Genomic DNA, 14,621 nt, shown 5'->3' with positions numbered 1-14,621 from the left:
CAGCCCGAAAGCAGCCTTCCACCCACCGGGCCCCCCTCACCCAGGAGGAGCTGCCCGCGGGGCATTTGGGGAAATGTCTAACATATTACCCAACTCGTCGTATTATTACTGTGTCTCTCCCGGATGGTGCCGTAAGCATCTCGAGGATGGGCATGTCTCATTCACTCCTTACTCCCCTCTATGCACATGATGCCTGGCAGAAGGCCCTTGGTTTGTCATGGTGAAAGAGTGAATACACAAAGGAACTGATGATTTTTTTTTTTTAATTTACTGCCTTTGGGGAACTGGGGACTAGGAAAAATTAAAGCGTTTCATCAATGTTATCAGAGTTGCCCCTCTGAATGAAAAGTGAAAAGTAAACAATTTCCCTGGGACCTAAGGCATACAATTCATTCCGGAAACTTCTTAAAAGGATTAGGTGAAAGCCCTGTAGCAGAAGAAAGATGTTTCTAGAAACTTGGGAGCAGAGCCCAGGTCTATATCTTCTGTGAAAAACTAGCCTGTTGTTTTCCAAATACACATCAAAATAGCCTACTTATTTCTGAGCTGAAGGGAAGGTCAATTACAGATGGTATTGCTGCGAACCATGAACACATGGAAGAAATTCTGGGTTAACAAAATGTAAATTTCTATCTGCAAGGAAACGTTAGCACACAGCTCACAAACAGCAGAGGTTTGGGTCCACCATCTCTCAGTTCAGAAAACGCCAGGCTGCTGTAGACAGGATTTTTTTTTTAACCTCTTAGACATCTAATAAAAAGAGATGAAATCCACCTAATCGTTATTTCTCTCTGAACTGTGAACTCTTGAACCACTGCCGCTTGCTTACCCAGAATAATGCCGTTGGGCTCCTCCGGCGGCTGCCACACAATCCGCACAGATGTGAGTCTCACTTCCGGGAACACGAGCCTCACCGGCGGGCCTGGGGCTGAAGGGAAAAAAAAAAACTCGTGATCCAGGTAACCTTACGATGTTATCTAGGCACATGACAAGGTTGCATAGGATTCTGTGGGCTAGCCAGCACAGTCACTACCATGGATGACACTGTTCACGGGTGAAACACTCGAAGTTTTGGGCAAATGCCTTTTGGAATCTAACTGGCTCTGTGTGGCTCCCTAATCACTTTGAGAAAAGACCTTATTTTGAATTCAGCTCATCTGCTTTCCAAGTTTTGAAAAGCAGTGCTCGTAAACTCTTCTGGGAGTCCTGTGAGTGTAAGTCGCGTGAAGCTGGCAGACCAGTCGCTAAATGGCATCGCAGAGTGTACACCAAGTTGAGAGTAAAGATTTCACCATCTGAGCTGATTTCTTTCCTGGGCTTGACATCTGCAAAGCAGGTGTTAGATAGATGAGATGGCCTAAGGTCCCTCCCAACTCTACATAGAGGTTATAATTACTGACAAAACAAAATGTGTATAATCAATGATTTTTCTCTTACGCACACTACTCCTCTCCTGCATTGTCCTAGAAAATTAAGAGTTGATGCTCACAAATGCATATAATAATTCTGTGTGGTACAGTGCACCAATAACTAAAAAGGCAGATACATCTTGTGGCGCCATTGACTAATAAGGTCATAGCCCTCGTAAAATGTATTTACTTAAACGGACAGGTGAGTAAGTGTGTGGCCAGTATCAGAATTTTCTTGTTGGAACTCAATAACTGATTGATTCCCAGGCAAGAGGCAATGGGCATGGAACAATCAATGCAAAAATAAAATGTGTGTTACAGTCATTCCAGGGATGTTGAATTCTGCCTCTAGCTATTAAGCTGAGAACAGTATTTTAAATTTTAAACATGTGTTACGACTCCTGTGTTTGAGTAAAATAAACGTAAGAAGGAGGCCACGGGGCTCATAGGCCAGGACCAATTCGAAAATACGCAAACTCTGACGTCAGTCTTGCGTGGCACCATTCCCTGTGCCATGCCCAAGGCTGACCATTTGGATCACACTGAAATGAGGGGGAGGAAAAACATGTTCACATTAGGACCGAGAGAGAAGAGGAAAAATCATTCTGTGACTTGCCGACCTACACTCTAGGAAGACACAACTATAATTGAGGAACAGTTTCTAAAACGCCCCTTTTACATTCATTTGTGTAACCTGGGACACACTATAGCTTCATATAGTTCTGCAAAGGAACAACCTTCAGGTCACATTTCCCTTCTCCGATACCCATCCGCCCTGAGATTCTGCATTCAGGGCAGGACCAACAAAACAGTTTGCCGGGCTCTTTCGTCTCACTGAGGTGAGGCCCAGCCATGGTGCTATCTTGGAGTAAAACAGAAAGTTTCAACTCAGCACTTGGAGTCTGTTTGGGGGCTAATTTAGTTACGTCAGTAAAGATGCTTAAGAAAATCTACGGTTGTTTCCTTTCTGTCAGACGCTTCTGACCCCTGAGGTGGTTTTTGGGGGAAGCTCAGTACTTTTCCCCCTGACATGTTTGTCATAGTCTATCTAATAATGAAAATGTAAAGGAGCTAACCTTTAAGTGTTTGACGTCTGCGAAGTGGCAGACCATATTTACTGATGATTTAGACGTCCATAAAAACAAAGCTGCCAAGACGCACTTGTTATTGAGGCCTGGAAACATGAGGATCCGGGCTCCCTGGAAGCCCCGAACACCCCACACTCTATATGGGAACTTCTAATTATCTCTTATTATGCAAATGATGAGAGCAGGCAGCACAGAGAGAATCGGGGCGCATAGGTTGGGGTGGGTGTTTATAGCAGATTTGTGCAGACACCACTGAGAGCAGCGGCCTTACAGTTTACGGCCCCAGCCCGCCCGGCCTTTATGGCACTGCCTACAGCAGAGTTATGATGGAAATTCTGCATAGGTTCATAATTAGGCTGTAAAAATTCACTCCAGGCTGAAATTGGCCATATAAACTCTCACTGACTGAAAAACAATTTTGTTTTGTTTTTCTCAACCGAAAAAAGAAAAAAAAAGTAATGTCAAAATCAAGTTAAAAATGACAACCATCCCAACTGTTTGGAGTGTTAAAGCAAACCAGGGAGACAGCAAGGCACAAACCGTGGGCGTACCGTCATCTTTGGTCCGCTCGAGGATGAGGGGCGAGCTGGGCACCCCATTCCCGATGCGGGTGAACGCCAGCACCTGGAGTTCGTATAGCACGAACTTCCGCAGCCCCGCCAGGAGCGCCGACTGCGTGTGGTTCCCTCGCACGACGTGACTTCTGGGCTCAGGATCCAGATCTTTGGCCCGGAACAGAATCTGAATTATCAACATACAAGTACAGTGGTCAGAGGGTTGTAGCGTGCTAGGAAGGGGCCTCAGTGGGCACGGGGGGTTCACAATCACAAGGCAAGGACCAGCCAACTGTGTTCTCTCCCCCAGGACAGCTGTGTGGAAGGCCTGGGGATCTAATTTCTATACGCTGGCATTTAGGGGAAGGATGGCGAGGAAGCGATTGTACTCCACAGTAGAAGGGGAGCTGGAGTCATGACCCAGCCAATGGCTGGGCAAGTTGGCTGCCTGGCCATAATTTGCAAGATCTGAGGCATCCAATGGCAGCCACGCCAGAAACAGCCACTGAAACGAGGACTCAAGTATGAACACAGACATTCTGCTTCCCACAAAGCAGCCAGCAGCTCACTCTGTTTCCCAGCTTATAGGGAAATTGGATTCCTGCCTGGGAAGAGCTGCTGTTCTCCACCTGACCTAAGGCTGCAGGCCCCCTGGCCTATTTGCTGCTGCCCACGCTGCAGACACAGCCATCCTGAGATGCTCTCCTCCACTCCCCGCCTGCTCCTCCTTATTTCCTGATTCCCCACTCGAAGCTCACTCTCTCTGAACTGGTCCCTAAGACTAGTGACTCTGAAGGCTGTAAAAGAAGGGGGTCATCAGGGAGGATTTTGGAAATAACACAGGAAGCATTTTTCTCCAGGACCCAGGTATGTGGTGGAGTTTTGCTCACTGAACCCACTCAATGGGATCGCCGTGTCTAGTGGGATCGCCATGTCTAATGGGATCACGATGTCTGATGGAGCCAGAAGGGAGCGATGAGAATGCCCACGGAGGGGCAGCCATGAAAACAGGTGGGAAAAACAGAATAGGGATCTAAATTGTGGAAAGTACAGAGGAGACAGGCTGGAAATCTGTGCAGCAGCGCATGGGACAAGTGTAGGCTTGCTGGCCAGATCCAGGACCATTCATTCTGCTGCTTGGGGGCGGTGAGCTAAGGAGCAGAAGGGGGAGACGGGCTTGTCACCCTGAGTGATGGAACAAAAACAGAAGTAGGTTTTTAAGGGCCTGGGCAAATGCACGTAAGACTAAACTCAGAAACGGTTCCCGGAGAAGCTGGGATGTGACCCTTACTGTTGATGGCACTGCCTAGGACTGAATGGGGTGGTGATGACACATGGGCAGACATGCATGCATTTATCTAACAACACTTAGCACTTAGCACGAGCAAGGCACACTTTATAAAGTAACCCACTTCATTCTCATATCAACCCTCGGAGGTTGCTACCATTATTAGCCCCATTTACCAGTGAGGAAACAGAGGCTCAGAGTTTACGTAGCTGGCTACTATCTGTGCCTTGTGTTGGCCTCTGTTAAGAGGTTCTACCAATGCCTAGTCCCCAGACTGCAGTGAGGCTTAGATGAGACAACTGATGGGAAAACCATGAGACAGGCCAGTGTATAGATCTGGAAGAAAATACAAGCTCCTTGGTTTGGGTGAGTGACATGAGATGGCATCGTCACAGCTCAAGCAAAGGAAGGTCGCCTTAGCACATACCTTGTAGCCCAGGATGAGCCCATTCTGGTCTTGCTCGGGTACCGAAGCCCACGTCAGTAAAATCTGGGTCGAGCTGACAGCCTCTGCTGACACGTTTTCTGGGGCGGCTGAAGGAACTGCAGAGAACAAGTTAAACAGATTTAAATGAGTTAAATAGATTGGCACCAAAGTCTAAAGGATCCTACAATAAAGGTCCAATTTTTACCCAAATAATCAAGTTCTCCTTGAAATAGCAATGTGTTCTGAGTACTTTGTAGAGATCAGATTAAACTGCAGGGGTATAACAGAAATGTAAATCTCTTTAATATTAGCAACAAATTCCACAAATCCTGGGTATTGAGGAGCTCAATTTTACCTGAGTCCGCCCAGTGAGAGAACGTGCTCCGTCTCGTTTTATATTAACTTGTGGGAACAGCAGACTTTTATCTCAAATGGGAAGTCCTCGCCTTCAGACTCCAGTTCACTGACACCTCTAAACATGGTATTTTGTGAGGGGAGCAGGCGGGCTGGAGAGGAGGTGATGTGTGGTCCACACGAAGCAGAGGGAAGGTTTACCACGTGCCAATGATGTGCACATCCCTGTGCTCAGTGTCTTCAGATACACAACCGCATTTAATCCCCACAATAACCCAATGAAGTAGGTATTATTACCCTGTTCTACAGATGGAGAAACCAAGGCTGGAGGAAATTGCATACATTCCATTTAAATGAACACTTTTTTTACAATGAGATGGGCCTATGGTGGCAAGCTGTGCGATTCTTGACCCATGTGCACATAAGATAATGGTTTCATTCTCTTCTGTTTACGTTATGTCACTGAACTAATTTGTCTTGATATGTTTGCAATGGTTCAGATATAATGTGTATAAAGACAACAAACTTTAAAAGTAAGGACTTTATATTCTAGATAATCTCAAGTTGCTTTGATGATTTTTTTGTGGACTCATTTAAACATCATTCAGATGATGGGAAAAGATGGATCTGGAGAGTCCTCCAGCAAAGTCGGGGGATGCACTGTTCATGAACAGGCACCGAGCAAAGGGCAGCCCGCAGCCGTGGCCTGAAGATCACACCACCCTCCACTATAGTCAAAAGGGAGGTGAAACACTTCAAGTTCACCGCCTTTCACGAGTATGTAACCTGTGATAGGACTTGGCACCTTCTCATTCAACCGTCAAGACGACCCTGCAGGTGAGGGAAGGGAGGATCTGAGAGATCACGTGACCTGCCCTCGGTTACTACTAAGTGGCAAAATTGCCACTTGACGCTGGGTGATCTTGAGGCTCACACAGGGAAGTGAGAGGCTCACAGGCTCTGGAGCAAGACCAGACTCAGAGAATCCTGAGTTGTGTGACCTGGGAAAACTGCTATATCCCTTTGTGCCTTGGTTGTCCCATGTGTGAAATGGTTAAGCCCAGCCCACCAATGTCCTTGAGCCCATCTTCTCTCCCCCATCCTGGTGCCCAGCACTCAGCTTTGCAATTAGCAGGTGATCAATGGCTATGTGTTGTGAAGAAAGTGAAACGGTGGTATTCTCACCACGCTCCCTGTGGGAAAAGGATGGAATGAACGCCGTGAAGTGCCCGGCACACAGAAGTGCAGTCTCCTCTCTCCTTGGCAGGCCTACCAGGACTCTATGAACTGTGAGATGTGTGAATGCACTTCCAAAACAGGAACACTCAAGCAGGGGGCTTTCTCTACCCTCCATCCACAGACCCATTCATTCACCCATTCATAAGTACTTTCTCCTTGTAGCAAAGAGACTGTGAAGGTAGCTGTTGGTCAGTTAGTCTGAATTACAGAAAGTGATGTGGGTTTGCACAGTAAAACTGCTCTCCAACGTTTGATCCACAGATTTTCTACACCAAAGTGATTTGGTCTTTGTTATGGGTTGAATTGTGTCTCCCCAAAAAATCATATGTTGGAGACTTAATCCTGATACCTCAGAATGTAACCTTATTTGGAAATAGGGTTGTTGCAGATGTAATTAGTTCAGATGAGGTCATAGTGGAGGACACTGGGCCCCTAATTGAATATGACTGGGGTCCTTATAAGAAGAACACCACGTGAAGAGACAGACACGTACGCAGGGAGAACGGCATGGGAAGACTGGAGTTACGCTGCCACAAGCCAAGGAACCACAAGAAGCCGGGAGAGAGGCCTGGAACAGATCCTCCCCTAGCACCTTCAGAGGGAGCACGGCCCTGCTGACACCTTGGTCTTGAACTTCCGGCCTCCAGAACTTGGAGAGAATAAATTTCTATTGTTTTAAGCCACTCAGCTTGGGGTACTTTGTTACAGCAGCTCTCAGAAACTAATACAGTCTTTAAGAAAAAGTGCCAGGATTGATGCGAGTGGTGGAAGAAGTGCTGTTAGGTTATTTGGTAAGCTTGACCGGGTCACTACCACACCAGGAGATTCTGTGGACAAAGGCGAGGGACAGAACACGAAGTCGCAGCCTTAACAGGACAAGATGCTGGGGAAACACTGAGCCTGGGGTGGGGGTGTCAGCGCCCCTAGAGGGGGAAGTCATGGAGGGCATGCTGAAGGGCAAAGACCTCAGCTGCCAGCCCCAAGAAAGGGCGACTTCCCTGCCTTGACAGCCCAGGAGGCAGCGGCTTCTCCCTCTCCCGTTCTCTCCTTACTGTGCTGACCTTCTTCAGAACACAGGCATTAGATCGGCTGCCGTGCAGGTCAGCCAGTGTGCCCGTAAAACAGCAAAGACACCTGGTCATGCCTGTTACTACAAAGCATAGGCACCCTTCTTGTACTTCTGGAGAGAGAGAATGCTGGTCAGCCTGCACCTGGGAGATAAAATTTTTATTCCCAAATATGTCAGTTGAGAGTCATTCTTCCAGTTATTCAGTCATTCAACAAAATAATTATAATTTGTTTGAGCAGTTAAGCGTCACAGAAAAAGAATATTTATAATTTTAAGTTTCCTCCCTGAAAGGGAAGGATGCTTGTCACACATGCCACTCTCTGTGTCCCCAGTGCCTTCCAACGGTGGTTCCACAGCACTCATTCATGTTCCCTGTGTCTCCCACAGGGCCCCCAAGGGGTGTCTTAAATTCCACCATGGCAGTTACCAGAAAACTGCTTACATATATGCTTATTTCACTAAAAAATGAGTGATAAACTGGTGCCTTGAATCAACCATGAATTAAAGTACTCACTATCATTGAAAGAAAATGTAAGCCTACAATTCCCTGACTTTATTTTCTGACTTTATCTAGAATAAGATGAGAACACCAAACATACTGTATGCTGAATGTATTAGTGCTATGTTCTAAAACCTCTGTTCCTGTCTGTAAAAAGACAGGCCACTGTCATAGCAACACAACTGATCTACCTCCTCTTAACTGTTTCCTGCGTGTAACTTACTTTGAAACAGTGAGTGCCCAATTCTCATACAGATCTACCGGTACTAGCTGATTTTCTGCCATGTGTAATATGTGCACCCATTTACTGGAGGGCCATCTGCGTCCCGGAAGAAGGAGGGCAACCTGGAAACTGTAGCCATTCAGACACGGCGCTTACAACACGGCTGGGCCGCTAACGAGGAGAAAGGCAGAGAAAATGGCAGTGTTCAGGGTTAAAATTTCAGCCGATGCCAGTTCCACCAGGATAAAATCTGCCATTTAGTTACCAAGTATTTATGTTTTTAAGATTTGAAAAAGAAAAATCTTACCCATTATCTATTTTGAGGCAGATTCAACTCCTTTTCCAACCTGACATCTTAAGTCTTGAGACCGTCTTAGAAATTCTACTTTCATTAAAAGCAAGACCGTTTAAAGCACTTATTTTTCCTTCTCCATTTGTTCTCTTTCCTCTCCAGCATTTCTCACTGCTCAGTTGGCTGCTCTTCCTCATGCAGTCTCTTTTGGTTCTTAAGGCCTCATTTATCCTTATATCACAATAAATTATAAGATGTCATGAAACCAGTTGGATCACACTCCAAAACAGTAGTTGTTCAAAATGTTCTGCCCATGCTTCCAACACTAGTTTTCAGCACACCTTTATACGGTGCTATTTTTAAGTACCAAGGTACAGTCATCTTCCCTGAGGTGATGCTTTACTCCAGACATGAGTCTGCAGTTTTATTCTCCTCTACCACTGGCCCTGGAAATCCCTTCATGCTCTCCTACCTCCCCCGACTCTCCGCCCACACCTCAAAATGCCAAGCAGTGCCCGGCAGGATCAGTTCCCTGAGGGAGTGGAGTTCTCTGCTGAGGAATGTCTGTGTCCAACTTCAGCAGAACCAGGGAAGGCAAGACATCAGAACTGCTACACCTGGGAGGGGCTTGCTGGTCATAGGCAAGGAGCTTCCTATAGCAGAAGGTACTGGAAGCTCCATTCAGAGGTGGAGGTACCAAAGCCCTACAGGACCAGCAACACTGGAGGGGGTGCCAGAGAATGTGCCAGGTGGAGGGGACCAACATTTGAGCACCAGTACCCCTAGAGGAGAGATCAGCCCAAGAGGGGTCCCGAGGAGCCCACTCTTCTAGCATTAAAAATATCTGAAGTCATGGGTTGGGCCCCGTGGCTTAGCAGTTAAGTGCACATGCTCTGCTACTGGCAGCCCGGGTTCGGATCCTGGGCATGCACTGACGCACTGCTTCTCTGGCCATGCTGAGGCCGCGTCCCACATACAGCAACTAGAAGGATGTGCAGCTATGACATACAACTATCTACTGGGGCTTTGGGGGAAAAAAAAAAAAAGGAGGAGGATTGGCAATAGACGTTAGCTCAGAGCCGGTCTTCCTCAGCAAAAAGAGGAGGATTAGCACAGATGTTAGCTCAGGGCTGATCTTCCTCACAAAAAAAAAAAAAAAATCTGAAGTCTGAATTATCCACATCATGAAATGAAGGTCAATAACCCTATTATTCAATTTATGATGAAAACACCTGCTGAACCAAAGCTCTTCTTTTCTTCTCAGGGAGATAAGTGTTGAACCAAAATTTCTAAATGAACAAACCTTTAAGAAAAAACTAAAAAATGATTTTCTGTAAGCCATAATCCTCAAAAGAAGAAAGAATGGGATAGCTGACAAAGCAAAGCCTAAGTTGTAAGAACAATTCTTCCTCTAGATCAAAAACTTTGTTAACAAGTGAATGATGAACATGACAATGCTGAAATTGATCCAGTGGTCCTGCAGGGCCACACGTGCTTCTCCTCGAGCCATACATACATATCTTTGTGTTGGTTTTTGTCAACCAAGACAAAAACAAACACACTACGCTTTTTTTTTAGATACAAAATCTATACCTCAATATTAATTAAAAGATAGCAATCCCTACAAAAATAAACAACAACATTGCTCAAGAAAGTCTCTTCAGAGTTATGGTGAAGGAGATGATACAAGACTGTCTGTAGGGAACAGGGTTAGAAGAAAACATCTGGAGTGAGTTTACACACAGAGTGACATCCTCTGCAGGCTCTTGACTACTATAAAAATAGCTTTGCAGCAGCTGGAAAGATTTTTACAAAAATGTAGTCTCAACTCAGCAATTTTGCCATTGGTTTACTTTGTTTTTTAAGAGGGTTCTTTGACAACTTATTAAAACAATATTATTTTTCATTTTTTATGAAATTTTCTTCATCTTTACATAATATTTAGTTTGTTGTTTTCCAAACAGAATCCTTGAAGAGTAATTCAGCTGGGTATAAAATTTGAGGTTGACAGTTATTTTCTTTCAGCCCCTTTGAGATTATTATTCCATTGTCTTCTGGCCTCTATTGTTCTTGAGAAGTCAGCTTCAAATCATCTTGCCTTTGTAGGTAAGATGCCTTCACTCCAAATGTTTTTAGGATCTTCTCTTTGGCTGTGGTATTTTGCTGCTGCAGCACAATGCATTTTGGTGTGGATTTATTTATTTTTTATTCTGATCAGGATTCATCCTTCTTCAGTTTGAGAAACAATGCCTTATATCAATTCTGGAATTTCTCAGTCATTATCTCCATATGTTTCTTCACTCTCATTTCATCTCTCTTTCCCTTATGAGTCTTATTAGATGTACGTTGGACCTTCTCATTCTATTCTTTATGTCTTTTAACCTCTCTATCATATTTTCAATCTCTATGTCTTTGTGTTGTATTTTGAATTATTTACTCATATCTAGCTTTCAGTTTGGTAATTTTCTCTTTAGCAGTGTCTATACTGCTTTTTACCTCAATCATAGTGTTTTATTTTCTATGACTGTGTCCTATTTCTTTTCCCAAAAAGAAAAGAAAACTGCTTTAAAAAACAGTATCTTAATCTTAAAATTTTAATGCTTTCTTTTAATAATTTAAGACTTTAATATTTATTTCCAGCTTTATTGAGATATAATTGACATACATAGCATAAGATTAAGGTGTACATGATGATTTGATATACTTCTATATGCAAAATGATTACCACCATAGCATTAGCTAACACCTCCATCATGTCACATAATTACTGTATATTTTTGGGGTGAGAACATTTAAGATCTACTCTCTTAGCAACTTTCAAGTATATAATACAGTATTATTAACCATAATCATTATGCTGTACATAAGATTACTCAGAACTTATTCATCTTACAACTGGAAGTCTTTAATAATTTTAAATGTACTTATTATGTATTCTTTTTTAGACTAGTATGTATTTTAAAGTAATCAGGGCCCTCTCTCTTCCTTCCTTCTTTTTTTTAAGATGCTCATTCTTACTCGTGGCAGATTATTTCCTTGTGTGTTTGACAATTGTGCATTCATCTTTAAAAAGCCTTGATTGTTATTTGAGATAATTTGGCTGTAGCAACATCTCTCCAGAGAGGAGACACGTTTGCTTCATTGGCTGCCCAGAAAGTCTGGCCTGGAACCAGGTTTCTTTTGTTTTTTTTTTTGTCTTTTCTTTTCATTTTGTTTTTGGAAGACAGTAAAATCCTTTTTTGGGGTATAACACTTAATATTTCAGGAGGAGTTGGTCACTGTTTCCCCCGGGGGTAAGAAGATATTCTGGTCAGTGAGGACACTCTTAGGGCCTTCCAATTACATGAAAAGTGTACAATCTCTGAATTTTACTTATTTTAATAACATTTTATCTGCACCAAATTAATCTAGGGAAGGCTGAGCTTTTCTTCTTTTAAAAAACAGCTTTATTGAGAGATAATTAATACAGCATACTAGTCGCCTATTGAAAGTGTACAATCCAGTGATTTCAGTGTAGTCACAGAGTTGTGCAATTATTATCATAGTGAACTTTAGACATTTCATCACCCCAAAAAGAAGCTCTGTACCTATTACAATCATTCCCTATTCCTCTCAACCCTCCTCCCCAGGCCTAGGCAACCATGACTCTACTTTCTGTCTCTATAGGTTTACCTATTCTGGACATTTCATATAAATGGAATCATACAGTATGTGGTCTTCTGTGTCTGGCTTCTTTCACTTAGCATAATATTTTCAAGGTTTATCTATGTTGTAGCATGTGTCAGGATTTCATTCTTTTTTATTGCTTAATTATATTCCATTGTATGGATGGACTACATTTTATTTATCCATTCATCAATTGATGGACACTTGGGTTGGTTCTGCTTCAGCTATTATAAATAATACTGGTATGAACATTCATGTACAAATTTTTGTGTAGACATTTGTTTTCAATTTTCTTGGGTATATATCTAGCAGTGGAATTGCTGGGTCATATGGTACCTGTATGTTTAACCTTTTGAGGAACTGCTAGACTGTTTTCCAGAGTGGCTGCACCATTCTACATTCCCACCAGCAATGCATAAGGATTCCTATTTCTCCACATCCTCACCAACACTTGTTACTGTCCATTTTGTTTTTAAATTTTATTTTAGTCATCTTAGGGGTGTGAAGTGCTATCTTATTGTGGTTTTGATTTGCATTTCCCTGATGGCTAATGACGTCAAGCATTCTTTCGCGTGCTTGTTGGCCATTTATATGTCTTTAGAGAAATGTCTATTTAGATCCTTTGTCCAGTTTTTAATTGGGTTGTCTTCTTATTGTGGAGTTTTAAGAGCTCTTTATATATTTGGGACACCAGTCCCTTATCAGATATGTGATTTGCAAGTATTTTCTACCATTTTGGGTATTGCTTTTTTTTTTTACTTTCTTTATAGTATTCTTTGAAGCACAAAAGTTTTCATTTTGATGAAGTCCAATTTATCTATTTTTTTTTTCTTTTGTTGCTTGTGCTTTTGGTGTCTGGAACCAAGCTTTACATTAATTTCTCTTCTGGGAGTTTCTGGACCATTCATATAGTGTAAATTCAGAACCCAAACCCAACTCAGGCACAGGACTCAGAGTTACTTTTTTTTCCCATTCAGAGTCCAGGCAGACAGGTAGACACAGACAAACTTCCCTGGGCAGATATTTTTAGTCTCCCCTTTCAAAGAGGGTACAACCTTCAAGAGCCTGGACTTTCTGCAGGGGTCTCCGTTCTCACTTCCCCCTCACATAGACTGGAGTCTGAATCTCCTGATCCTGCATGGGCATCAAATCCCAAGTCCAGAAACTACCAGATAGATCCACCTCCATCCCCCACCCCAGGGCAGCCACAGCACCAGCTTGGCACCTACTGCTCTAGTATGCTGTTCTCTCACGCCTCTGACATCTGGGAATTTCCCCGTTTTTCTTATGAGCACATCAATAAATTTAAAATTTCAAAAAATTATATTTTATCCATAATTTTCTAGTTAGTTATAGCAGAAGTTTTTGTTTGTTTTTTAATATTTTATTGGTCTGCCTGTTATTGGAGTTAGAACTGTCCATTAGAATTTTCTGAGTTCTCTGCTTTGTCACAAAGATTCAGATATTGAAGATAATAGGGCTTTCTAAAAATCCATGTGGTCACACAGTCACAAGCTGAGCATCAGTGTGTCTCAGTCTTTTAATTCTAACATGATAAAATCTACAGCCTGAGAGAAAACCAGAGAAGACATCCATCGCAGCCCTGGTGCTCTGGCAAACCTCTCTTTGGACACTGGTCCTCTCAGAAGCTTGATGTGTCGTGACAGCAGCTCTCCAGTGGCTCTTGTCAGCCCGTCTGTGCTCACTAAGAGCATTCCTCGCCTGACACTCTCTGTTTCTTTGTCCTGCTGTTTAAGAGTTCTTCCCTCTGTCCCCTCTTGTACCCCAACTCCCACCCTAGACAAGATTAGGAAGAAATCAAGTCAAAATCTCCCTAAGAGCCTTTGCTCTTGGATGAAACACCGGCTTTGAGTATGTGACTGAAAGTGGACGAAAGTCAAGGTAGATCAGTCCCAGTGACCTACATGTGCATCCTAATAACAACAACGTCACATTCAGACCTATCTGGTGTCATTGGTGGGAAGTGGGGAATGAGCCAAAAACGATGAGACGAGAAACGTCTGTCTGGTGCTTCCCAAACAGTTTCACATCACGACACACAGAGAAGTGACACTGGGTTGATGGACTGGGGTGTAGAGAGCCTGCTGCCTGTCACTCTGCATAACTGTCAGGGATCGGACCCACCCCACCCAGCCTGGCCTTCTGGAGGCTGAGGGATTGGCGTTTCAATACAGATGTGATCCCTTACAGCACAAACAGCACCCCAGTTGGCGCTGCGTGAAAGAGCAACAGAAGGAGAGGCCAAGGGGCCAGGACAGCCCACCCAGGGTTAAATCCACCTTTCCCTTATTTCTCAAAGCTGATTCATTCTTCACTCCAGCTGTCCTCACCAGCCTCACTGCCCAGCTTCTCAGCACTCTCATGTCCCCCTTGGCACTGTCTCCAAGTTTTTCATGTCCCTCTTTAGAGGTCCCAACAGGGCTCTGGTGAGAAGCAGGCAGGCCAGTGCTGGAAGGGACGGGGCTTGTCGGACGCCTGTTCCTGCCGCCCTC

At 43.8% G+C, this 14,621-nt stretch overlaps 1 protein-coding gene across 2 annotated transcripts in view; it reads right to left on the bottom strand.

Annotated features, from left to right (window-relative positions):
- Positions 1-14,621, bottom strand: part of SDK1 (sidekick cell adhesion molecule 1) — a 917,991-nt gene that overhangs the window by 108,645 nt on the left and 794,725 nt on the right. For both annotated transcript variants that reach the window (XM_087417496.1, XM_087417497.1), the window contains 3 exons: positions 4,767-4,882; positions 3,049-3,238; positions 830-928 (listed from right to left, as the gene is read on the bottom strand). In XM_087417496.1, coding sequence (XP_087273622.1) covers positions 830-928; positions 3,049-3,238; positions 4,767-4,882 — 405 coding nt within the window. The remainder of the gene's footprint in view (positions 1-829; positions 929-3,048; positions 3,239-4,766; positions 4,883-14,621) is intronic.

This window comes from Ceratotherium simum, chromosome 26 (genome assembly GCF_057802395.1).
Source record: "Ceratotherium simum simum isolate JZ-2026a chromosome 26, ASM5780239v1, whole genome shotgun sequence".
Classification (NCBI taxonomy): Eukaryota; Metazoa; Chordata; class Mammalia; order Perissodactyla; family Rhinocerotidae; genus Ceratotherium; species Ceratotherium simum.
This window is presented reverse-complemented; position numbering and strand designations above follow the sequence as displayed.